The sequence below is a fragment of the Oncorhynchus mykiss genome, chromosome 12 (genome assembly GCF_013265735.2).
Source record: "Oncorhynchus mykiss isolate Arlee chromosome 12, USDA_OmykA_1.1, whole genome shotgun sequence".
NCBI classification, from domain to species: Eukaryota; Metazoa; Chordata; class Actinopteri; order Salmoniformes; family Salmonidae; genus Oncorhynchus; species Oncorhynchus mykiss.
This window is the reverse complement of record NC_048576.1, coordinates 50480897-50508600: the sequence shown is the minus strand read 5'-3', so window position 1 is coordinate 50508600 and position 27704 is coordinate 50480897. Positions and strand designations below refer to the sequence as shown.

The 27704-nt window shown below is 41.7% G+C and overlaps 1 protein-coding gene across 1 annotated transcript in view; it reads right to left on the bottom strand.

The window, feature by feature from the left end:
* LOC110537733 (follistatin-related protein 4) overlaps positions 1-27704 on the bottom strand; it is a 223830-nt gene that overhangs the window by 182384 nt on the left and 13742 nt on the right. Inside the window, exon 3 of the mRNA XM_021624080.2 lies at positions 6809-6842. Within this exon, the coding sequence (XP_021479755.1) occupies positions 6809-6842 (34 nt within the window). The remainder of the gene's footprint in view (positions 1-6808; positions 6843-27704) is intronic.

Genomic DNA, 27704 nt, shown 5'->3' with positions numbered 1-27704 from the left:
AGGTCGCAATGGTGGGTAGTGTATGGGGCTTTGGTGACAAAACGGATTGCACTGTGATAGACTGCATCCAGTTTGTTGAGTAGGGTATTGGAGGCTATTTTGTAAATTACATCGCCAAAGTCGAGGATTGGTAGGATGGTCAGTTTTACAAGGGTATGTTTGGCAGCATGAGTGAAGGATGCTTTGTTGCGAAATAGGAAGCCAATTCTAGATTTAACTTTGGATTGGAGATGTTTGATATGGGTCTGGAAGGAGAGTTTACAGTCTAACCAGACACCTAAGTATTTGTAGTTGTCCACGTATTCTAAGTCAGAGCCGTCCAGAGTAGTGATGTTGGACAGGCGGGTAGGTGCAGGTAGTGATCGGTTGAAGAGCATGCATTTAGTTTTACTTGTATTTAAGAGCAGTTGGAGGCCACGGAAGGAGAGTTGTATGGCATTGAAGCTTGCCTGGAGGGTTGTTAACACAGTGTCCAAAGAAGGGCCGGAAGTATACAGAATGGTGTCGTCTGCGTAGAGGTGGATCAGAGACTCACCAGCAGCAAGAGCGACCTCATTGATGTATACAGAGAAGAGAGTCGGTCCAAGAATTGAACCCTGTGGCACCCCCATAGAGACTGCCAGAGGTCCGGACAACAGACCCTCAGATTTGACACACTGAACTCTATCAGAGAAGTAGTTGGTGAACCAGGCGAGGCAATCATTTGAGAAACCAAGGCTGTTGAGTCTGCCGATGAGGATGTGGTGATTGACAGAGTCGAAAGCCTTGGCCAGATCAATGAATACGGCTGCACAGTAATGTTTCTTATCGATGGCGGTTAAGATATCGTTTAGGACCTTGAGCGTGGCTGAGGTGCACCCATGACCAGCTCTGAAACCAGATTGCATAGCAGAGAAGGTATGGTGAGATTCAAAATGGTCGGTAATCTGTTTGTTGACTTGGCTTTCGAAGACCTTAGAAAGGCATGGTAGGATAGATATAGGTCTGTAGCAGTTTGGGTCAAGAGTGTCCCCCCCTTTGAAGAGGGGGATGACCGCAGCTGCTTTCCAATCTTTGGGAATCTCAGACGACACGAAAGAGAGGTTGAACAGGCTAGTAATAGGGGTGGCAACAATTTCGGCAGATAATTTTAGAAAGAAAGGGTCCAGATTGTCTAGCCCGGCTGATTTGTAGGGGTCCAGATTTTGTAGCTCTTTCAGAACATCAGCTGAATGGATTTGGGAGAAGGAGAAATGGGGAAGGCTTGGGCGAGTTGCTGTTGGGGGTGCAGTGCTGTTGACAGGGGTAGGAGTAGCCAGGTGGAAAGCATGGCCAGCAGTAGAAAAATGCTTATTGAAATTTTCAATTATGGTGGATTTATCAGTGGTGACAGTGTTTCCTATCTTCAGTGCAGTGGGCAGCTGGGAGGAGGTGTTCTTATTCTCCATGGACTTTACAGTGTCCCAGAACTTTTTTGAGTTAGTGTTGCAAGAAGCAAATTTCTGCTTGAAAAAGCTAGCCTTGGCTTTTCTAACTGCCTGTGTATAATGGTTTCTAGCTTCCCTGAACAGCTGCATATCACGGGGGCTGTTCGATGCTAATGCAGAACGCCATAGGACGTTTTTGTGTTGATTAAGGGCAGTCAGGTCTGGGGAGAACCAAGGGCTATATCTGTTCCTGGTTCTAAATTTCTTGAATGGGGCATGTTTATTTAAGATGGTTAGGAAGGCATTTTTAAAAAATATCCAGGCATCCTCTACTGACGGGATGAGGTCAATATCCTTCCAGGATACCCCGGCCAGGTCGATTAGAAAGGCCTGCTCGCTGAAGTGTTTCAGGGAGCGTTTTACAGTGATGAGAGGAGGTCGTTTGACCGCTGACCCATTACGGATGCAGGCAATGAGGCAGTGATCGCTGAGATCTTGGTTGAAGACAGCAGAGGTGTATTTAGAGGGGAAGTTGGTTAGGATGATATCTATGAGGGTGCCCGTGTTTAAGGCTTTGGGGAGGTACCTGGTAGGTTCATTGATAATTTGTGTGAGATTGAGGGCATCAAGTTTAGATTGTAGGATGGCTGGGGTGTTAAGCATGTTCCAGTTTAGGTCGCCTAGCAGCACGAGCTCTGAAGATAGATGGGGGGCAATCAGTTCACATATGGTGTCCAGAGCACAGCTGGGGGCAGAGGGTGGTTTATAGCAGGCGGCAACGGTGAGAGACTTGTTTTTAGAAAGGTGGATTTTTAAAAGTAGAAGTTCAAATTGTTTGGGTACAGACCTGGATAGTAGGACAGAACTCTGCAGGCTATCTTTGCAGTAAATTGCAACACCGCCCCCTTTGGCAGTTCTATCTTGTCTGAAAATGTTGTAGTTTGGAATTAAAATGTCTGAATTTTTGGTGGTCTTCCTAAGCCAGGATTCAGACACAGCTAGAACATCCGGGTTGGCAGAGTGTGCGAAAGCAGTGAATAGAACAAACTTAGGGAGGAGGCTTCTAATGTTAACATGCATGAAACCAAGGCTATTACGGTTACAGAAGTCGTCAAAAGAGAGCGCCTGGGGAATAGGAGTGGAGCTAGGCACTGCAGGGCCTGGATTCACCTCTACATCGCCAGAGGAACATAGGAGGAGTAGAATAAGGGTGCGACTAAAAGCAATAAGAATTGGTCGTCTAGAACGTCTGGAACAGAGAGTAAAAGGAGGTTTCTGGGGGCGATAAAATAGCATCAAGGTATAATGTACAGACAAAGGTAAGGTAGGATGTGAATACAGTGGAGGTAAACCTAGGTATTGAGTGATGAAGAGAGAGATATTGTCTCTAGAAACATCATTGAAACCAGGAGATGTCATTGCATGTGTGGGTGGTGGAACTAATAGGTTGGATAAGGTATAGTGAGCAGGACTAGAGGCTCTACAGTGAAATAAGCCAATAAACACTAACCAGAACAGCAATGGACAAGACATATTGACATTAAGGAGAGGCATGCTTAGTCGAGTGATCAAAAGGGTCCAGTGAGTGGAGAGGTTGGTTTAGGGTCACGGCGATTTAGACAGCTAGCCAAGCCAACCGGTAGCAAGCTAGCATAGGATGGAGTCTGTTGTTAGCCACCTCTTGCGTTCGGCCAGTAGATTAGTGGGGCTCCGTGTGGTAGAGGGGATTAATCCAAATCACACAACAACAAAAATAAGAACAATAGATATAGTTATAGAGGCCCGAGAAGAAAACATAATAATTCAAATAAATAAATTGTCCGATTGTCCATTCAGAATAGCAGCCGGAAAGACAGCTAACGGTTAGCGGGCCGCAGATGGGCGTTCCGGTAACGTCGCGACAGAGGAGCCAGCCGGATCTCCCTCAGGTAGATAACGTCGGCAGTCCGGCTGTGAAGGCCCGGTGGGGCTCCGCGTAGGCAGCGAAACGGGTCCGGATAGGTGACTGCAGCCCAGGAGTGAATGATGGAACTCAGGCGTGATTGACGGAGCTGGCTAGCACCGGAACAACCGATGTTTGCTCCGGAATCGACGAAAGCCGACTGTCACACGGATAGCAGCTAGCTAGCTGTGAGATCCGGGTATGAATGTCCAGAGAGCAGTTGAAATCCAGGGACATGGAGAGAAAAACTGGTCCGGTATGTTCCGTTCCGAGCCGCGCTGCGCCGTACAAAACTGGCGATAGATTTTCGATAGATTTTCGAACCAAAGGACAGCCGATGACCACAAACCGTGGTTAGCTTCTGATTAGCCTCTGGGCTAGCTCCTGGCTAGCTTCTGGCTAGTCTCCGGCCAGCCTCCTGGAGTCTCCGGCTAGCTTCCTGAAGGATTGCAGATCTGAGGTAAATAATACTTTTTTATAAATATAAATTGGTGAGGCTGGTTGCAGGAGAGTGTTTAGAAGATGAGTTGATGGAAAATAAAAATAAAATGTATGTGAAAAAAGTTGTAAATATATATATATACAGGACACGACAAGACGAGGACAAAAGACGTCTGAACTGCTATGCGATCTTGGAATAGTCCATCTGTAAATAGCCCACCCAATCAATGATTGAAAGATGAACTGAGTTCGGTTGGTCGTTGTGGTAACTATGAAAGTTAGATGCCAATCGCCATATAAAGTCCAAAGAAGAAAAAGCCTGGAAGGAGGAGAGATGACTAGAAACGATTCGGTTGACCGTTGTATGTGTGGATTAACTGTCGGGAGTAGAGGACCTTGTGCATTTCAAGTTTTAAAAAAACAACTCAACGTTTGTATCGCAGGACATATTAGCTAGCAACAGCAAGCTAGCTAAATAGGACAAATTAGCCAGCAACTGCAAGCTAGCTAGCTAAATTGCCATAAATGTTTAAAGCTTTTCGACCTGTCTCCAAATTAATATAATTGGTTCAGAGTTTGTTTTGATATTTCAACCTGCGTGTCATGATCGCGTTTGGTGTGGGGGGACAAAATCAATTTGCACATGATGATGCACACGCCCGGCCGGTTTGGGTATGGTGTTATATTTTGAATGCTTAGCAGGACAGGAAAGTGGTTCAATTCGAACACTAATCAAGAGAACATCCCTGCTGCCTCTTATCTGGCGGACTCACAAAACACAAATGCTTCGTTTGTAAATCATGTCTGAGTGTTGGAGCATGCCCCTGGCTATCCGTACACTAAAAAAAGAAAATCTGGCCACCTGGTTTGCTTAATATAAGGAATTTTAAATTATTTATACTTTTACTTTGTATATTTTAGCAATGCATTTACTTCTGATACATTTAAAACCAAATACTTTTAGACTTTTACTCAAGTAGTATTTTACTGGGTCCCTTTTCCTCGAGTCATTTTCTATGTAAGTATCCTTGCTTTTACTCAAGTATGACAATTGGGTATTTTTTTCCACCACTGGGCGTGCATTATCATGCTGAAACATGAGTTGATGGGAGCGGATGAATAGCACTACAATGGGCCTCAGAATCTTGTCACGGTATCTCTGTGCATTCAAATTGCCATAGTTAAAATGCAATTGTGTTCGTTGTCCGTAGCTTATGCTGCCCATACCATAACCCCACCACCACGGGGCACTCTGTTCACAACGCTGACATCAGCAAACTGCTCGCCCACACAACGCCACACACGTGGTCTGCGGTTGTGAGGCCTGTTGGACGTACTGCCAAATTCTCTAAAATGACATTGGAGGTGGCTTATGGTAGAGAAATTAACATTAAATTCTCTGGCGACAGCTCTGGTGGACATTCCTGCAGTCAGCATGCCAATTGCGCGCTCCCTCAAAACTTGAGACATCTGTGGCATTGTGTTGTGTGACAAAACTGCACATTTTAGAGTGGCCCTTTATTGTCCACGGCACAAGGTGCACCTATGTAATGATGACGCTGTTTAATCAGCTTCTTGATATGCCACACCTTTCAGGTGAATGGATTATCTTGGCATAGGAGAAACGCTCACTAACAGAGACGTAAACAAATGTGTGCACAACATTTGAGACAAATAAGCTTTTCGGGCGTACGGAAAATGTCTGTGATCCTTTATTTCAGCTCATGAAACATGGGACCAACACTTGACATGTTGCATTTATATTTTTGTTTAGTGTATTGAGAGCATGACAATACGGAGACCTAGCACTGCATCTTCCTTATTCCACAGCTTGGAATCTACCAGTCAGTAATAGAATACCACCGCCGGCGTAGAGCCCTGCAGTACCGACCACATCTCAGCAACGATGTGATTATAGCAGGATACCGTATAAATCATGATGAAAGCGGCCCATTTAGGCCTTTTTGTTGTTGTTGACCTATGCATCCCCCCTGTAAGACCCAGTGATCCAGACAATATACAGGTAACAACTTTGTGTCGTTATACTCCTAATAGTGTGCTCTAAAATACGGAGTATCGCCAGGTTCTGAAATACAATTTTACACATGAATTTATTCAACATTAAAATGATCAATATTAATATATAAAAGTACCCTTTTTTGACATATTGTTTTAAACAATATACATCACATTTCCAGAGTGGGCTCTCTGCTACTTTTAAAGTTATGATACATTGTGAATGGGAAAATAATTTCAAAGGGAACTCCCTCTGCTGGTGATTTACTGAATGTGCAATCCTACAGGAGGGCTGTGATTGGTTAATGACCTATAATGTCTATTTGTATGTGTAAATGTATAATTTCTTTTAGCAGAGAGCCTACTCTGAAAATGTCATGTGTTTGAAGAGTATATCAACAACAAAAAAATCTAATCACAAAAGGTACTTTTGAGAAAGGAATAATTTATATTTTTAATGTTGGAATACATTCATGTGAATTTTCTTTCTTCAGAGTATAGACACACTATATATTTTAGAGCACACCATAAGGACTACAATGACAGATGTTGTCTGTACCATGTACGGTTCACAGATCATTGGGTCTTGCAGGAGGCATGTACTGTATAGGGCCAAAAAACACCTGAATGGCCACTTTCATTAGGATTCCCCCCACCCAGAAATGGTGATGCAAATGTAAAAAGCATGTTAAACATTCTTCCTCCCAATGAAGTTATGTAAATTGCCAGAACAATCTGCGATACCAAAAATATTTCCGGCCCACGCTGGTGTGGAATCGCCCAAATGTGATTTTAAATTATCATCTTTAACACAAGAGATGTGTCAGTGGTGTAGAAGTAGGTTTGATACTATGTAAAACCTTGAGTGCTTTCACCAAAGAGGGCTTCTATAGAATGTACTATCAATGCTTTTCACATAACCTGCGCCAACATAAAAGGTTTATGCCATCGATAAACATACTGTATTTAAGTGGTGCAGTTTGGTTGATTACAGGATACTTACATGGATCGGCAACTCCGTCAGCTTCTCCACTCTTCTGCAAAGAGAGAGAGCACAACACAAAGTGTTACTATGGGCCTCAGACAAGACCCTGGTGTGCTTCTCAGCAAAATATTGTGCCACATGTAATGTGTGTTTTCCCCTCTGAGAAAAGACCAGTCGAATTGAGAAAGATTTCACACTGTTTCTGAGGTAAATCCATTCATCCTCCTGCGAGATGACAGGTGTCATCCCAGTTTGCCTGGATATCTGTCAGGATGATGTAGAGCTCAAGAAGCAACATGCCTGTGAAGTTCATATTTATCCGCAGTGCAAGTAACAAAGACCACTTTGGGCTTCTCAGAGCAGCTGTTGGGATTATGTACATCCCCCACTGCCAGGCAAAGATATCTGCATAATTAAAGTGCCAAACACAATAAGAGCCGGGGAATTTAAATAGATGGAAATCACTCTGAAGGGTCACAGTAAGGAAGTCGAAATGAATCATTGCAGGCTGAGCGGGTTTAAAACAATAGAGAGCTGAAAGTAAAGCATGACACTGGGATCTTCTACTGTACCGTCGTCAATTCAGTAGCTTTATGTAGATGACATTGCAAAAAGCCACAACAACCTGTGCATGCTGTAATCAGTGCGTAATAGGACTGTAATGCCAAGTACTATTTCGGCGTTTTATAAATGACGTCTTGCTGCGTTTGACATGGTCATGCTGTTTTTAGCATCGGTGTAGAAATAGCAGGTCTCTGTTGCCAGTGCACAATACATTTGACCTCTGTTTTTGGAAACCATGTCATACAATATGCAACTTATGTATAGTAAGGAGGCAAACAGCATGGACTCACTGTATGTCCACACGCAGCCCATAAAACCAAAACAATGTCTCCTCTTACATCTTTGCATGCCAGCTGTTGTCCACCATATTTGACGTGATGTGTCCCTCACTCTAAATCGGGCTAGTAATGAGCTCGACAGATAAAGCATATGTGTCTGATAGCCTTCTTGGCAGCGGAAGCAGAGAGCCCTTGGTCCTTGGAGACTCTGTGAAGAGACACCGCTGCCTTTCAACAGAATGTGCTTCCGTGTGATTAGAGACTTGGGCCAAGTCAAACCCTCCTCTCATGCCATCTGCCTGTCTTAATTGCAGACGTGAATCCTCATCATCGCAGAGTAAAGCGTTTGCACTGATCAAGGGTTTTCCATAATTTCAAGAGGGTCCTGTTTATTCAGTTGATTAGAGGCTGTCACTGGTTTCAGAACCACTGAGGAAACTCTGTCCGCTCTTAGAGAGACACAAATATATGCTCTAGGTCTAGACTCAATCAGCTTGCCAATATCTGTGTATTTTCTGCAGTTTAACTTCCATTTAAACTCCCTAGCTAGATGTAATTGAACATCACACAGCACCCATGCACACATTTCTTTGGGGAGAGGCACAATTGTAACAGCAGGGCAATTCAGCCCAAGCTGTATCATCATGGATGCTGGTAGAATATATGCCTCTCGTATGCCTCTGTTCCTCCCCTATAAGGGTGCTGTGCAGCCAATCTCATTCATAGGTCCATATGCTTATCCACTCTCTTTAATTTAAGCCAACAGTGTGATTTAGCTACCTGTGCCAGATCAGCTCGCTAGACAGCACACACCCGACAGCAGACAGATGGCCGGCAACAATTAGACTCTGATAAGGAAGAGCAGACTGTACAATATAAACCTTAGTTGAATACCTGCAATTTCTGAAGATAAAATTGAAAATAACCTTTCAATTGCCAAGGGTATACATTTCCTTCAGAAAGTATTCATACCTTTTGACTTATTGTTGTGTTACAGCCTGAATTCAAAACCCCATAATGACAAAGTGAAAACATGTATTTAGAAAAGTTTGCAAATTTATTGAAAAAATAAATACAAAAAATATATAATTTACATAAGTATTCACACCCTATTGGCGGCGATTAGAGCTTTGAGTCATCTTGGGAATGTCTGTATCAGCTTTGCACACCTGGATTTGGGGATTTTCTCCCATTCTTCCTTGCATATTTTCTCAAGCGCTGTTAAGTTAGATGGGGAGTTGCAGTGAACAGCAATCTTCAAGTCTGGGCTTTGGTTAGGCCACTCAGGGACTTTCACATTCTTGATCTGAAGCCATTCCAGCGTTGCTTTGGTTGTATGCTTGGGGTCATTGTCCTGTTGGAACGTAATTTCCCCCCAGTCTAAGGTCATTTGCACTCTGAAGCAGGTTTTCTTCAAGGATTTGCCTGTATTTGGCTCCATCCATCCTTTACTAGTCTCCCAGTCCCTGCCTGTGAAAAACATACCCATGACATGATGCTGCCACCACCATGCTTCATGGTAGGGATGGTGTTAGACGGACGATGAGCTGTGCCTGGTCTTCTCCAGACATAGCGCTTTCTTTATTTTACTATGTTCTACATTGTAGAATAATAGTGAAGACATCAAAACTATGAAATAACACATATGGAATCATGTACTAACCAACGTACTTGTACTAACCAAGTGTTAAACAAATCCAAATATATTTTATATTTGAGATTCTTCAAAGAAGCCACCCGTTGCATTGATGACAGCTTTGCACACTCTTAAAGTGGTTCCTCCTTTAAAAGTTGTGTCATACTGCGGGACACCTTGCGTGCTGCTGCAGCATTCTGTGGCACGTTATTTCATTCTCAGCCGGTTTTTCTGTTACTGCAAGTTATTGCTAGTTTCGCATTTTCGCATCTTTGCGAAGCATGTACCAGTCATTCTGTACTGGCATTACCAGAGAATTTAAAACCTGTTTTGTAATTAACATAGTATATGGGATTGATTTTAAGAAATTTGGCTTAATTAATTGTATTAATATTATGGTGTTTCTATTCAGAGAAAAACTAAAAACTAAACCCTCAGGGGTTATGTTAGGATGGAATGGAAAATATGGCGATGTACAACATGACCGTTGGGAGTAGGCTACAGGATTGGAGGATTATAAATTGTTTGCTTTCATTGGACAACTTTGTTCCAATATTTCTGTAAATCACTGATATTTATTCCCATAGTAATTCGTTATGGATCCATGACTAAATCAAAATCTGCATTTTGAAAGAGTATTTTTTATCATTATTTTATTAACAAAATGTGTTTACTTGTTTATTAGACTACTGTGCAATCTACAATACATACTGTAGTAAACATGGGAAAGTGCCTAATTCCTTACATAAGGGAGAGCAGGCCATGTCTGTACAACAGAATGCAGGGCACGTGGGAGACCGGTTTTCAAATCCCTGTTGGGGAGGAAGGAGTAGGCTGTCCTTGTAAATAGGAATTTGTGATGTCTTCACTATTATTCTACAATGTGTAAAATAGTAAAAATATAGAAAAATCCTGGAATGAGTAGGTGTGTCCAAACTTTTGACTGGTACTTGCTGGAACAGAAAATGGCGGTCGACAGTACAGTACTGGTCTAGTTACGAGGAAGGAGTAGGCTGTCCTTGTAAATAAGAATTAGTTCATAACTGACTTCAGATAAAGGTTACACGAAAAGCATAACATTACTGCACCCTAATTTTCTAAGTCTTGTCTAACCAATACCCAAATGGAGATTAAGTCAATAATTACATCCGTATTTGAATGTCCCTTTTTTCTCATTATTTTATTTTATTAATGAAAGCATGAAGACGAAATACTGTACTGCTGTTTTGAGTTAGAAATGTAACACTTTAGAGTACTTAAACACTGAATACATGGCAAGTTGAGGGATTTTCACAACAGTAGCCGGGTTATAAAAAGTCTATTGTCCTGCTAATAGAAAACATTTGCATGATGGTCTTCACCTGCTACAGTTGTGAAGTCTTCACTATTATTCTACAATGTACAAATAGTAGAATAATTAACAGTATATCATTTTTAACAGTATATCTAAAAAATATTTTTTTCAATGATGTCACTCTCCGCCAATAATCACATTTAGAGGATTGGAGGACTCTATATTAATATCTAAGGGGCATTTTTCGTTAGGATCTGTGAGAATATCTAAGGGGCTTTTATATAATTCTAAATTAATTAATAATAATTGCTTTGTTTAAAAAGTAATGATAGTTTGGAGATTTCGTTTCCATTTAACCTAGAGTGAGCGAGAAAAAGGCCATTCTTGAACATGGGGTGAGACATTCTCACTAATTTGTAAATAAAGCCAGTTAATAATTTAGAATTATTTATTTCTGGAGAAACCTTGATTATTTAGCAGACATCACTTGCTTATATTCAGTCAACACATATATCTTAAGAATATCATGGAATATTTGAACATTTTCATTTCTCCACGCTCGTCTCAGAGAAGCGTGAAACGGTGCTGAAATAGATGGTCACAGCGGGAAGGCTATGTATTCTGTGCCCACTCGTGGTATCTCTCTTCGGTTACACATCCTTGGAATAGCAGAACATCATGGTCCGGGCGGACCTTGCTGTGCCTGGTGAGCAGTTGGTCAAGTTCTGTTGTCAGAAGAGGAACGGAAATGTCAGGGGGAACCGAAAACCTGACGAACCCGCCACATATGTTGACTCTGCCTGTTGGAGGTGGAGTTCCAGAGCTCACAGGTGTGCCTGGCATGGACTGACGCCATCTCGTTCCTCGCCCTTTTCAAAGTGTGAGTGAGTCAAAGACTATTCAAGCCATTGACGAACTGATGAATGAAGATGATGAGCGATCGGCAAAGGCAATCTGTAATCTGCGGGCATCACGGCTTGGTAAGAAATGTTATATATAAATATACAGTTGAAGTCGGAAATTGACATACACCTTAGCCAAATACATTTACTCAGTTTTTCACAATTCCTGACACGTAATCCTAGTAAAAATTCCCTGTTTATGTCAGTTAGGATCACCACTTTATTTTAAGAATGTGAAATGTCAGAATAATAGTAGTACATACACTCAATTAGTATTTGGTAGCATTGCCTTTAAATTGTTTAACTTAGGTCAAACGTTTTGGGTAGCCTTCCACAAGCTTCCCACAATAAGTTGGGTGAATTTTGGCCCATTCCTCCTGACAGAGCTGGTGTAACAGAGTCAGGTTTGTAGGCCTCCTTGCTCGCACACGCTTTTTCAGTTCTGCCCACAAATGTCCTACTGGATTGAGGTCAGGGCTTTGTGATGGCCACTCCAATACCTTTACTTTGTTGTCCTTAAGCCATTTTTCCACAACTTTATGGTATGCTGGGGTCATTGTCCATTTGGAAGACCCATTTGCGACCAAGCTTTAACTTCCTGACTGATGTCTTGAGATGTTGCTTCAATATATCCACATAATATTCCTGCCTCATGATGCCAGCCATTTTGTGAAGCACACCAGTCCCTCATGCAGCAAGCACCCCCACAACATGATGCTGCCATCACCGTGCTTCACGGTTGGGATGGTGTTTTTCGGCTCGCAACCCTCCCCCTTTTTCCTCCAAACATAATGATGGTCATTATGGCAAAACAGTTCTATTTTTGTTTCATCAGACCAGAGGAAATTTCTCCAAAATGTAAGAACGTTGTCCAAATGTGCAGTTACAAACCGTAGTCTGGCTTTTTTATGGTGGCTTGGAGCAATGGCTTCTTCCTTGCTGTGTGGCTTTTGAGGTTATGTCAATATAGGACTCATTTTACTGTGGATATTCAAAAGGCAATCGCACATCTGAGCTATCTTTTTTGCAGGTGCATGGCAACAGCCGGATAAGATGAGGAAAAAGCAGGAACCCGCACACTGCTCTTGATCGTATCACGTATAATCTTTAATAAGCTTTACGTATCAGCCTCACGGCCTTCGTCAGAGCTTTTGTGAGTTTTTTTAATTAGCACCCTTATATAGACCACACCCACATTCGTTCCACGCATCGAAAGGGGTTGGAGGCAAAGGAGAAACCTGTGCGCATCGCCACTGCTGGGGGGGGGTTCACACCTAGCTCAAGATGGGGAGGACAATTATTTTGTAAAGGTTGAATAGTCTATTGTTCAGCTAATAGCCCACCCTGCTATGCCTGTGAAAAACTAATAATAATAGTTTTTCCCCTTTCCACGTTAAAGATTCCAATTGATACGTGTTTTTAGCCACAATTGGCCCCAACCCCAATTAATACATTTGGGCACAGTCGATAGCGTGCTGGACTTTAGGCTAGAATGTTGGTTCGAAACCTGCTCCCTGCTTGCTATAATGAATGAGTTTGATACACCTGGTATTGGATATGGCTGATAAAAAAAAAACAAGCTAAATAACAATTTTCGTAAATTAACTTTATGACAAAAAAATATGCACGTTGGTCTCTACATTAACTAACATATTCCTCTCAATTGTACGTTTATTGCTTGACTCGTTATGACGTTATAACTACATACATTTGCTTCCCCGTGATGTTTTGTCGGCCATCTTTGCTGAAGTCACCAGGGACGGGTGGCCCGCATCAAATTCGTCATTGGAACCACTTGATATGACTGGTCATGTAAAAACCTTGGGACCCAAATGCATAATGAGTGCTCTATCTCCCCCTTGTGGTGGTCTGGAGCAATGAAGCCGTGACGCTGGGTACCTCTAAGTCCTGCAGCGTAGGCTTGGAACTTAAAAAAATATATATATATATTTTTTTAATTTTACCCCCTTTTCTCCCCAATTTCGTGGTATTCAATTGTTAGTAGTTACTATTTTGTCTCATCGCTACAACTCCCGTACGGGCTCGAGAGAGACGAAGGTCAAAAGCCATGCGTCCTCCAAAACACAACCCAACCAAGCCGCACTGCTTCTTAACACAGCGTGCATCCAACCCGGAAGCCAGCCGCACCAATGTGTCGGAGGAAACACTGTGCACCTGGCGACCTGGTTAGCGTACACTGCGCCCGGCCCGCCACAGGAGTCACTAGTGCGCGATGAGACAAGGATATCCCTACCGGCCAAACCCTCCCTAACCCGGACGACGCTAGGCCAATTGTGCGTCGCCCCACAGACCTCCCGGTCGCGGCCGGCTGCGACAGAACCTGGGCGCAAACCTGACAGAGCCAGGGCGCGAAACAAGCTTGCAACTTTTAAAGGAGGAACCACTATAGGTGAGTCCAAACTTTTGACTGCTACTGTATACAAATTAGATGTCTGTATTTAATTTACAATAAATGTGCAAACATTTCTAAAGTCATGTTTTCACTTTGCCATTACGGGGTATTGTGTGTAGATGAATGAGAGATAAATATATATTTAAGCAATTGTGAATTCAGGCTGTAAGACAACAAAATGTGGAACAATTAAAATGGGTATGAATACTTTCCGAAGGCACTGTATCAGATTAAATTCACACAAGGCTATCACACAAAGCCAAGTACTGTATGTGTCTGGTGTGTTAATGAGAAAGCTGTTCAGAAATGGTAAAAATCAAGTAGCACTATATTCTATATTCATAGACCTATCTAATTGTGTTGTGTACCCATCAGTTGATACAGGAAATAAGCAAAAATATACCATCCAATCTGACCTGATCTGGTCGCCTGGAGAGTAGGAGCATTGGGCCAGTTACCGAAAGGTTGCTGGATCGAATCCCCGAGCTGGCCATATAAAAAAAATCTGTTGTTCTGCCACTGAGCAAGGCAGTTAACCCACTGTTCCCCGGGTGCTGAAGACGTGGATGTCGATTAAGGCAGCCCTCCGCACTTCTCTAATTCAGATGGGTTGGGTTAAATGCGGAAGACAATTTTCAGTTGAATGCATTCAGTTGTACAACTGACTAGGTATCGCCATTTCCCTTTCCGTAAGGAAGTCCTTACTATGACAAATAATAAAGTAACAAGCTTTCTGGCAGCAGAAAATTCTGGAAAATCTCAACTGACAAATTACTTTCCCCTGAATTCTAAGTTCCCCCTGCATTCCATTTGTGTCATTAGTGGGAGAGTTGGGCATCGTTGCTGCATGCTTTCCCTGATATTTACAGGCATGATTTGTCCTCTAAGTGTTCCTATTAATTGTAATTACAGTGCCATACTTCCTGAAGATGGAGGGAGACAAAAGAGTTCCACTGAGTTTTTAAGAGCTTCTTACATGCCCAGATATTTCCCTAATTAAAGTGCTAATCGCTTTCCTATGGGAGGGCAAGACAGGTCAGGGTAAGAGAGGATGCAAGCTCACTGCTAATATGGAGCCACGTGCCCAGGCCACTCCACTCATGGAGTGGACAACTTTCCCCCAGACTGCCGCGGACGTGCCCCGTCCATGTCATTGCCTGCCTAGTAGTAACCTGGAAACACCTCCAGTTTGAGATCTACTTAATATATTAGCTCTGGGCAGTGTTGTAGTCGAGTCACTAAACCTTGAGTCCGAGTCTAGTCACAAGTCCCCCGTGCTCGAGTCAGAGTTGAGTCATGAGTCCCTATGGCTAAGTTCATGTCAAGTCCGAGTCATCAATGTTCGAGTCAGAGTTGAGTCATGAGTCCCTATGGCTAAGTTCATGTCAAGTCCGAGGCATCAATGTTCGAGTCAGAGTTGAGTCATGAGTCCCTATTGCTAAGTTCATGTCAAGTCCGAGTCATCAATGTTCGAGTCAGAGTTGAGTCATGAGTCCCTATGGCTAAGTTCATGTCAAGTCCGAGTCATCAATGTTCGAGTCACGAGTCTGAATCACTGGATCTGAGTTTTGAAGTTCAACGTGGTTCCGGTCTTTTATTCTATTTTTCTATTACATATTTGACATTGGGCCACACTCTTTGCACACTGCTGAAAAAAAAACATTTTAAAGCAAGACTATGATTCAGGGTTCTGTAGACATATTGTTACTGCAGTTATTTCACTCTTACTGCCAGCTTGCCGGTGTTGAGCCGAAAATCTCCCCCTGCCAGAATCCCCCCCCCCCCCCCCCTTCGAGTTCTTCATTGCTGCGACTTGCTTGCCAGTTGAGATTTCTGCTCTTCACTCCATTGTCAGTTTAGCCTACATTTCACTGATCTTAGTAGCAGAAAGTTTTTTGGTTTGCGTATTTGTTTCAAGTGTATGTGGCGTTTCTAGCTTGTATGGCGCCCTGGGCGAACCACCCCCTTCAGCACCCACGCCCGCCCGCACCCGGGGGCGCCCCGTGCCACCCCCGGCAAGATGCCGCCCGGGGCGGCTGCCCATGTCACCTGTACCTAAATCCACTACTGATTTGTATTACTCTATAAATAAATCTCTTTGCCAAAAATCGTCATCTCTCCCATGTCTTCTTTGACTAATATTTTTGAAAGTGTAAGGATAATAATTCAGCCATAGCTGTTCTGAAATGTTTATTGCTTGCCAACATTTTACTCCATCCTCTATGTTTAATATAACACACATACATTCGTTATTAATTTCGGTTGCCTAACCTGATGTATACAACAGAAGTATTTGACTCTAGCCACAAAATTACGGCAAGTAGAAGGGGGGCAGGAGGGAGATTTTCGGCACAACACCTGAGCAGAGCCTGCCTGTCTGCCTAGAATCCTCGCTGCTCTGCGCACCCAGTGCTGATAATATTATGTTTATCATAGTAGCCTATCCAGTCCAAATGAAAATACACACCACGAGCAATGTTCCATCTAAACTGCGCTCAGCTCCCCGGGACTACCGCAGATGAAATATAAGCATGAGCAGAGAAGCACAAGATTGAGTTTTCCATTTACTGTGGGAATTGTGATCGAAGCAACGCAATATTAGCCACTTTCAGTGCAACATACTGAAACAAAATTAACTCTGAAAGATATTTTGTTGTAGGCAGAACGCATCAGGGTAGGACACGATTTCTTTGACAATAGGCCCGTACTCTACACAGACCGGTGTGCCATAACCAATCTGAGCTGCAGTAGGCCTACATGCAAATGTTTTATTTATTTTTTTTTACAATACGAGCGGTCAAGAGTGGATTTGCTTGTTTTGAGATCATCCTTAGCCCTCAATTTAAGTGGACACTTCTGATTACGTTTCATGACGTCTGACGAATTGACACTTGCACGGCAACGGGCAAAGGGACTAATGAATGCATTTTAAAATGTGCCGCTACTTTACTTTACTATTTATATTTTTGACAACTTTTACTTTTCCTTCACTACATTCCTTACGAAAATATTGTACTTTTTACTCCATACATTTTCCTTGACAGACAAAGGAACGTGTTACATTTTGAGTGCTTAGGACAATAGTCCAATTGACGCACTTGTCAACCAAACATCCCTGGTCATCTTTACTGCCTCTGATCTGGCGGACTCACTAAACACACATGCTTCCTTTGTAAATGATGACTGAATGTTGGAGCGTTCCCCTGGCAACCCATAAATAAAAAAATAAAAAATAAAATGGTGGTGTCTGGTTTGCTTAATATAAGGAATTTGATTTGATTTATGCCTTTACTTTTACTTTTGATACTTAAGTACATTTTAGCAGTTACATTTACTTTTGATACTTAAGTATATTTTAAACACATTTTTTTAAACTTTTACTCAATTGTGATTTGACTTTTAATTGAGTAATTTTCTATTAAGGTATCTTTACTTTACTCAAGTATGACAGTTGGGTACTTTTTCCACCACTGCATAATTTGTCTGATTCTCTGTAATAATGGTATGGGAATAATTATGCATTTTATTTTACAGTAAATGCCCGCTGGAAGTTCCACTGAATTTTCACTATGTTCAAGTTTGCGCTCAGCAGATCTGAAATTTCCTCATTGATTAAAAAAGGGAACATTGGTCACGAGAAGGCGAATACGAGTCACCAATGGTTGAGTCCAAATCGAGTCACAAGTCCTTGACTCGAGTACAATATGGCTATAGGTTTAAAAAGTCATTGGGGGCCATACTTGCAAACATTAGAATAAGTTAAAGTTTTAGTTTAAGTTTAAGCATCAGCCAATTAAAATCGTTGACAATGTAGCACGTTATCAATAGCTACATATTAGCTGCTCCCATTAGATACCCTGGCACATTCAGCCCTATGCTAACCTAACCAGGTGGCCGTAATTATTTCCTGTAACAAATTCCACACCAGCCCATCAAATATCTTAAACGTTTTATCTTCCAACCAATGGAATTTCTTAAAATAGGTCAACTTGGCCACCAGAGGTATATATTATATTTAAACCTCCTGTTTCAAGGTTTAATTTTGTTCCCCTTCACTTGGTCTGTCTCAAGTGCAGAGTGACAATATCACATCCTTAACTAGGCTACTTACCAACGTTACACTAGACAAAATTCATCAGGTTTGTTTTTGCATATATGACTAAATCCCACGTTTTTGCTTATCCATATCACATACAGTACGAGTCAAAAGTTTGGACATACCTACTCATTCAAGGGTTTTTCTTTATTTGTACGATAGAATAATAGTGAAGATATCAAAATATTTTAGATTATTCAAAGTAGCCACCCTTTGCATTGATGACAGCTTTGCACAATCTTGAAATTCTCTCAACCAGCTTCACCTGGAATGCTTTTCCAACAGTCTTGAAGGAGTTCCCACATATGCTGAGCACTTGTTGGCTGCTTTTCCTTCACTCTGCGGTCCAAATCATCCCAAACTATCTCAATTGGGTTGAGGTCAGATGATTGTGGAGACCAGGTCATCTGATGCAGCACTCCATCACTTCTTCATCTTGGTAAAATAGCCCTTACACAGCCTGGAGGTGTGTTTTGGGTCATTGTCCTGTTGAAAACAAATTATAGTTCCACTAAGCGCAAACCAGATGGGACGGAGTATAAGTGCAGAATGCTGTGGTAGCCTTGCTGGTTAAGTGTGCTTTGAATTCTAAATAAATCACAGACAGGGTCACCAGAAAAAGCACCTCCACACCACCTCCTCCATGCTTCATGTTGGGATCCACACATGCGGAGATCATCCGTTCACTTACTCTGCATCTCACAAAGACACTACGGTTGCAACCAAATATTAATCAGACCAAAGGACAGATTTCCACCGGTCAAATGTCCATTGCTTATGTTTCTTGGCCCCAACAAGTCTCTTCTTATTATTGGTGTCCTTTAGTAGTGGTTTCTTTGCAGCAATTCGACCATGAAGGACGGGTTCACGCAGTCTCCTCTGAACAGTTGAAATGTGTCTGTTACTTGAACTCTGTGAAGGATTTATTTGGGATGTAATTTCTGAGGCTGGTAACTCTAATGATCTTATCCTCTGCAGCAGAGTTGACTCTGGGTCTTCCTTTCCTGTGGTGGTCCTCATGAGAGCCAGGTTCATCATAGTGCTTGATGGTTTTTGCGACTGCACTTGAAGAACCTTTGAAAGTTCTTGAAATGTTCCGGATGTCTTAAAGTAATGATGCACTGTCGTTTCTCTTTGCTTATTTGAGCTGTTCTTGCCATAATATGGACTTTATCTTTTACCAAATAGGGCTATCGTCTGTATACCACCCCTACCTTGTCACAACACAACTGATTTGCTCAAAAGCATTAAGAAGGAAAGAAATTCCACAAATGAACCTTTAACAAGGCACACCTGTTAATTCAAATGCATTCCAGGTGACTACCTCATGAAGCTGGTTGAGAGAATGCCAAGAGTGTGCAAAGCTGTCATCAAGGCAATGGTTGGCTACTTTGATGAATCTCAAATCTAAAATATATTTTGATTTAACACTTTGTTGTTTATTACATGATTCCATATGTGTTATTTCATAGTTTTGATGTATTCAATATTATTCTACAATGTAAAAAACAGCAAAAATAAAGAAAAACCTTTGAATGAGTAGGTGTGTCCAAATCTTTGACATGAACTGTACATCCATGTGCTTTTACCGACAAAAGGTAAAGCAGATCTATACAACATTGAAGTTCATCCAACGACATAACAAAAAGTCAAGGAATTTTGTGGACTTGTGAAATAGCTGTCATGTACTTTTACCATCGTTACTTTCCTGGTGGCACACACTGCTAAAGTGGTTGACTCAAAAACAAATGTGCTCATTAACCGTGGGTTCGAGGCCCCTTCACTTCAAGCATTTCTGTGAAGGAAAACAATGTTACCTGCCGGTCGACACATGTGACAAAGTGGATGATTATAATAATGCATATATAAACATTGTACCCTTCACGTAGAAATGTAGCCTACAGTAGCGACAATTATTTATGTAGCACGGCCAATAGTCTATGTGTCGGTCTGCGAGAGGGACTCCCAACAAGAATCTCCTCATTAAATGTATTCCTAATCTTCATTGACAAGGTTTTGGCTGCACTTCTCTAAACGATATATGTAACTCCACATTTCAAAGATATTTTCTTTTAGCTCAGCTGGGATTTGAACTTTCCGCAGACGGCGAAAATCACCAGGAGCCAGGCTCACAATACTGCGAGTTAATCATCCAATTTAACATTCATGTGTGCTTTAGTAACTTTGATTAGCAGATGGTGCTGTTTGACTGATGTTAAGGACGCTCTTATGGAAAAGTGTTCTATCAGTCTAAGTACGTCAACAATTTCAATTGGCTGATATGGAATTTGAAACGGACATAATCACGGCCACCTGGTGAGGATAGCATAGTGGGCCAGGTTAGGTCATTGGAATAGCTAACATGTAGTCTTGGATCACGTGCAACCATGTCAACATATTTTATTGGCTGATGCTTAAACTTAATGACATGCTCCGAAACTTTGGTGACCACTAAACATTTTTTAAACCTCCCACTTTGGACTGGATGTGTCAATGTATAGTTCAAACATGCATAATCTATGAGCAGAATTACTGTCTTACTTCAATTAGCAATGACATCCCTAGTTTGAAAGTTACTTTTCTGGAAGCTGTGCTGTGCAATTTTACCTTAATATTCCCCCACGTGGACCAGCCCCCTAACGATTCAAGTTCTAGCCAATGAGCTTCAGCCCCTCCCCATTTGAGAGACAGCTAGCAACATGCACACACAGCAGAGAGAGAGAGAGAGACAACAATGACGTTGCGCATGTATTGGAACATACAGTTGAAGTCGGAAGTTAATATACACTTAGGTTGGAGTCACTAAAACTTGTTTTTCAACCACTCCACAAATTTCTTGTTAACAAACTATAGGTTTGGCAAGTCGGTTAGGACATCTACTTTGTGCGTGACACAAGTAATTTTTCCAACAATTGTTTACAGACAGATTATTTCACTTATAATTCACTGTATCACAATTCCAGTGGGTCAGAAGTTTACATACACTATGTTGACTGTGCCTTTAAACAGCTTGAAGAATTCCAGAAAAGTATGTAATGTCTTTAGAAGCTGCTGATAGGCTAATTGCCATAATTTGAGTCAATTGGAGGTCTACCTGTGGATGTATTTCAAGTCCTACCTTCAAACTCAGTGCCTCTTTGCTTGACATCATGGGAAAATCAAAAGAATCAGCCAAGACATCAGAAAAAAATGTGTAGACCTCAACAATTCTGGTTCATCTTTGGGAGCAATTTCCAAATGCCTGAAGGTACCACATTCATCTGTACAAACAATAGTATGCAAGTATAAACACCATAGGATCACGCAGCTGTCATACAGCTCAGGAAGGAGACGCGTTCTGTCTCCTGGAGATGAATGTACTTTGGTGTGAAAAGTGCAAATCAATCCCAGAACAACAGCAAAGGACCTTGTGAAAAAGGACCTTGCAAAAGTATCTATATCCAAAGTAAAACGTGTCCTTTATCGACATAACCTGAAAGGCTGCTCAGCAAGGAAGAAGACACTGCTCCAAACCGCCAGAGAAAACTGGTGCACTTCACAAAATAGATGGCATCATGAGGATGGAAAATTGTGTTGATATATTGTAGCAACATCTCAAGTAATCAGTCAGGAAGTTAAAGCTTGATCGCAAATGGGTCTTCCAAATGGACAATGACCCCAAGCATTCTTCCAAAGTTGTTGCAAAGGACAAGAAAGTCAAGGTATTTGAGTGGCCATCACAAAGCCCTGACCTCAATCCTATAGAAAATTTGTGGGCAGAACAGAACTGAAAAAGTGTGTGCGAACAATGAGGCCTACAAACCTGACTCAGTTACACCAGCACTGTCAGGAGGAATGAGACAAATTTCACCCAAATTATTGTGGGAATCTTGTGGAAGGCTACCTGAAACGTTTGACCCAAGTTAAACCATTTAAAGGCAATGCTACCAAATACTAATTGAGTGTATGTACACTTCTGACCCACTGGGAATGTGACAAAATAAATAAAAGTGTCACGTCCTGACCATAGTTCCTTTTTTATGTCTCTATTTTATTTTGGTCATGGCGTGAGTTGGGGTGGGCATTCTATGTTTTGTTCTGTGTTAGATTTCTATGTGTTTGGCCTGGTATGGTTCCCAATCAGAGGCAGCTGTCAATCGTTGTCTCTGATTAAGAAGCATACTTAGGCAGCCTGTTTTCCCACTATGGGTTGTGGGTAGTTGTTTTCCGTTTTGTGTGTATTGCACCTTGCAGAACTGTTCGTTTGTCGTGTTGTTGTTTTTTGTTCAAGTATTCGTATTTATTAAAAGTATTATGAATACTTATCACGCTGCGCTTTGGCCCTCTTCTCCTTCTCCCGACGACAATCGTTACACAAAGCTGAAATAAATAATTCTCTCTACTATTATTCTGACATTTCACATTCTTAAAATATAGTGGTGATTAAATGTCAGGAATTGTGAAAAACTGAGTTTAAATATATTTGGCTAAGGTGTATGTAAACTTCCGACTTCAACTGTATGTGACATGGTAGACAATCTTTGGCGACCACTTTTTTCTTTTTTTTTTTTTAGATCTTAAGTCTGCAGCATTCAAAAATACGGAGCTTCCCGAAGCTTAAAAAATACGGAGCTTCCCGAAGCTTAAAAAATACGGAGCTTCCCGAAGCTTCTGCACATGATTATATTCTTTACTTTTACACGCAGACAACAGCCTACTCGGGCGAATGGTGTTTAATAAAGTTAGGTCAAAGATGAATCAGTGTCTGCAAGATTACATCAACATCAGAGTATTCTACATAACCGAACCAATTATAATAGTATAGTACAACATTACTTTAAAAACACTGCATTCAATTGTGCATGATAGTTTTACCGGTGAGACATCCATGCAGCATCATTCTGCATAGTAACCATTTAAACTCAATTAGTTTCATGGGGATACGTATTGAGATCTTCTTGAGTCATACAGTATTGTTTCGAAGTAGCCTACAGTGTTGTTTTGATTTATGGAGTGAATGAATTTTAAAGCAGATGGTGTTAAAACACCCACACCGGAAGAAATTCACTTCCTTTAGCTGAAAGACGAAGACCAGAGCTTACCCAAGATGTTTCACAACGATTTAAGTATGTTATATTTAGGCTTGAAGTGACAAATCAAACTGCCCAGTGTGAATACAGTATATTTTCCTATGACATGACATACAAATTATTTTCAGCCTACGTTTCATTTCAGGGCTGTTTTAAAAACAAATGTTACCACCCACCAGCATGGCATTATTAATTAATGAGAAACAGCTGCAAAGCTATTCCTCTTCGTAACTGAGATGAGCCAAGTGGCCTTGTGTCCACTTGACTGTCTGAGCCATGGAGAAAATCAAAATAGGGGGTGCAAACTTCTGTTTTTGCACCTCCACTTTTAATTATATTATCATAATCCATTGGATATTTGATACATTTTCACTTATTCTTGAGCTAGTCACTATTAAAATAATATCTAACCATTTTATGAATGGTACAAAACATTACGTTGGCCACCCCTGTGTATATTAAAGTTAAATTGTGTTTTTAAATAGTTGTAGCGATTTCAGATTTATCTAAGATACTGAAGTGAATTGTGGTGTCCTTCAGGTCTGGGGCCATGGCCTCTGTTAGGACCCTGTGTAGCCCTGCACTACTCCACCTACACAAGAATGCTCTGGGGCTATGTAGTGACTATAGGAATGGAGATCAGCTGATCTAACTACAGAGGGACCCAAGAAGGATCCTTTCTATCAGACGCCATACAGCGGAAAGGAATGCCTCGGACCAATGTTGGCCTCCATGTGATAGCATTTTGCAGGATGAATGGTTTTTACCACAACATTTTTGCTTTACTGCACGCTTTGATTGGTGTAACGTTAGCAAGAAACCACAAGTGTCTATCCAGATAATGAAGAGGCACCCGTGATATAAAATTCAAGGAATATATAGTGACATGTCATTTGTGGCGTGCATCATGAGCAAAGTCATTGTAGCCTATCATTTCACTTCCCCTGTGAGAACCATGAGCACAGGCTGATTTGACTTTGCTGCCTGCCAGCAGCTTTATGGAAGATGACACAACTTTGGAGAGAACAATGGATGGCAAAGTCAAAGATAGGCCAGTGGTTTCCATCTGTGGCTTAGTTTTCCCTAAATCAATGCTAATAACAAATCCAGAACCAGCAAAACAGCAAGCTGGTTAATATTTAGAATACGGTGTAGTAAAGAAAATAACCAGCAATAACAGACAACATTAGCTAAGATAAGGTTAGCATACTAACTAGGTACACTGACAGCTGTCAGTGTCCTATTTGTTGATGTTTATCAATTCCACATGGACATTCCCAATTCCCAAATTCCCCTCAATTCATATGTATAAGTAGCCTTCGTCATTCTTCAGAGGTGGAACCTAAATGAGCATTTTCTTTCTAGGACAGGAAATGACATTGAAATAGTGGTGGCAACTAGGCTTGGGCGGTATGCCATATACCAGGGTATTTGGAAATAGCCACGGGAAATTTTTCAATACCGTCAATATCGTTGAAACAATTTCTTTGAAGGTTTGTTTTTACACATTTGAATATTTGTAGGTACTTTTTAAATAAATATTTGCAGTCAACTTGTGCAATACGTTAGGGAGATAAAGATTGCGTTCTTCATTTCACCTGTCATATAAGCTTCAGAATGAAAAATGAATAGTAGTCATCGTCACGTGGTGTTTGTTTACAAGCACACAACAATTAGAGACCGGAGCCTTGTGAGTCACTCACTGTTGTGCAGCACGCGCCAGATGATCCAGCTAGTTAGCCATCTAGCTACCTAAAGCGTTAGCTTCTTCCAAAATCAAGCTTCACTTACAAACAACAGAGAATCCCCTCCTGGATCAAGAGCCATGCTGTCTAATATTTGTTTTGTGCATGCAGCAAACAGTGAGTAGAATTTTTTGTTTACTTGTATAACTTTGTCTGTCCTACAAATAGTTTAGATCAGAGACCGTATAAAACTTTCGCAATCCGCTCATTAGCATTTTTGTTAGCATTCTCTTAGGAATTTTACATGTATTTGCTAGCATTGCTAACTTTCAGATTACAGAGGCCCAGTGGGGTTTAAAAATAGTACCCCTTGTGTTCAGTGCCGGTATTAGAGAATATCCCAGTATGGCACAAGATCTGTATGAAGGAACAGTATGACAATCTGGATACCGTAGCATAGCCTACCTGTGTATTTTTCTAGTGGCGCATGCTGTGGTGGTGTTTGTGTCTTACAAAAACGTTATACTTGGCTATTATATTCTGTTCTGTTATGTAGAATACTGTGATCATTATGTGATCTCACAGACATTGATTCAGCTTTGATATAACTTTATTAAATGAGCACCATGACTGTTTGCCTGAGTAGCCTGTTCTCTGCACATAGAGAATACACATGCAGAACGTGATCCGCACACGAGCATAAGCTTCAGGATGTGCAGTGGACTTTAGTGCATCACGAAAAAAGTTGGATCCTCACCCACTCTGTAAACTAAATAGTAAACTTTTTCTAATGTTCGCAAGTATGTCCACATTGTGTTTAAATGGAAGACCTACAAATAATTATTTGCATTAACAAGCAAAAATGGCTATTTGCATGATTTTATCTTACAGGTTCAGCAGTGTAGTTAGCTCTACTGGTGAGCAGGTGTTAGAAATGTGGATTGATGGTATAATGGAGCTGGAGGGGATGGCCACCATGTTACAGGCTCTTGCTATTTTATGCGCTGATCCCACATTTTTTTTGACATCATGTTTCGGCCGATCATATGATCGGAAAGAGCTTTTTTCTGGACATCAAAACAGCGATTACTAACCTCGATTTGAATGAGACGAAGGACATAATGCCTTTCCCAGACTAGGCCCAAATCCCCATCACTCAGAAGAGCCAAATATGGTGCTATAGGAGTGGATAAGTTGCCATTACCCTCCATTCTATTGGCGAACGTGCAATCACTGGAAAACAAACTGGATGAGATCTGTTCAAGACTATCCTATCAACGGGACCTGACGAACTGTAATATCCTATGATTCACCGAGTTGTGGCTGAACAAGGACATGAAAAATATAAATGTAGATGAACCAGTCGCCTTGATGCCTTGACGACTAGAGCCAGCAAGTTGGGTGTACACCTTCGGAACGTGAACGTTCTCAGAAAACTTTGAGGATCCGTTGCCTTGATGTCTCTCTGCTTTTGGTTTTGCGTAGAGCCTTTCTGCAGTCAATGACCAAAAGCACCCTCTTTGGCCTCATGTGTGGACTGTTATTAATATTTTCAGAATTGAATTACCTCAACCAAATTGAGATGGTTTGGGATGAATCGAACCACAGAGTGAAGGAAAAGCAGCCAACAAGTGCTCAGCATGTGTGTGAACTCCTTCAAGACAGTTGGAAAAGCATTCCAGGTGAAGCTGGTTGAGAGAATGCCAAGAGTGTGCAAAGCTGTCATCAAGGCAAAGGGTGGCTATTTGAAGAATCTGTTTAACACTCTTTTGGTTACTACATGATTCCATATGTGTTATTTCATAGTTTTGATGTCTTCACTATTATTCCACAATGTAAAGAATATAGTACAAAACAAGAAAACCCTTGAATGAGTAGGTGTTTTAAAACTTTTGACCGGTAGTGTATGTCAAACAGTTTTGTTATAGTTCAGTCTTCTGTGATGTATATAAAGTGTAGTATTGGGATGCAAACTCATTTCAACTTTACATCTGACATGTTGAAACTAAAACTCAGTTTAAAAAGGGTGGATTCAGAAGTTCTCAACTTTACCCAAACAGTTCCTTCAACACGACAGGAGCATTAAGTAAATATGCCTTTTCCTTGTCTGAGAGGCTGGACAAGTTGAGCCTCAGGGCCCTCTACCCACCACCACAAGGCTCATGGCGCACCCACAGCCTTGGATTGCAATTCTGGAGATTCGAAGGGTAAGATCTGTAATAACGAAGATCTCGTCCCATTGGTATTGGCTGGCTGTGCCTTTGACTAAGAGAGTGCTCAATTGGCCTGGCACACCAGCAGTAGGGACATTTCATTCAAGCCAGTACTGATCATGCCGCAGACACGTAAACCTTTCGAAATATAGTGAAGCGCTCCTTGTTCCCAGGGAGAGCAGTGGCAGTCATAGACGAGGCACTGGGGTTGAGGTGGCTAGCCAGTGATGGCTCAACCACCGGCGGCTTGCCATGGCCCATCTCCTCCATGCCAACAAAGTGCCTGGTTTGGGATTTGCTGGACAGGGGTTTGTTCCCAGTTATGTTTGGCTTATGCCACTCATGCTGGGACCGCTGGGAGGAGTTGTTTCCCCGGGATGGTGCGAGACCACTGGTGCGGGCCAGTCGATACCAAGTCTGGTCTCTGCCCAATTCCAGACATCAATAAATCAGATTTTTTTTGTTGGGTGCCGGTGCTGCACTGAGGGCGGAAAATGGCCTTGAGCTGTGGGCTTGAGTTTCCTCTTCCTCCCCTTCCTTAATCGATTTGGAATATTTCTTTCTTATCGATATCGAATTTCTCGTCCTCCTCCACTTTTTCATTTTTATACAACTATTTGAGGGCCCCATGTTTCATAGCCTTCTCCCAGGAGGGTAGGGGTTGTGAGTTAGCCTCATCACCAGAAGGCTATGAGGGCGATGATTCTTGTTTGGGAGTTGCTCTGCTCACTTGCAATGAAGGGAGTTGGTGCCCTACAATGCAG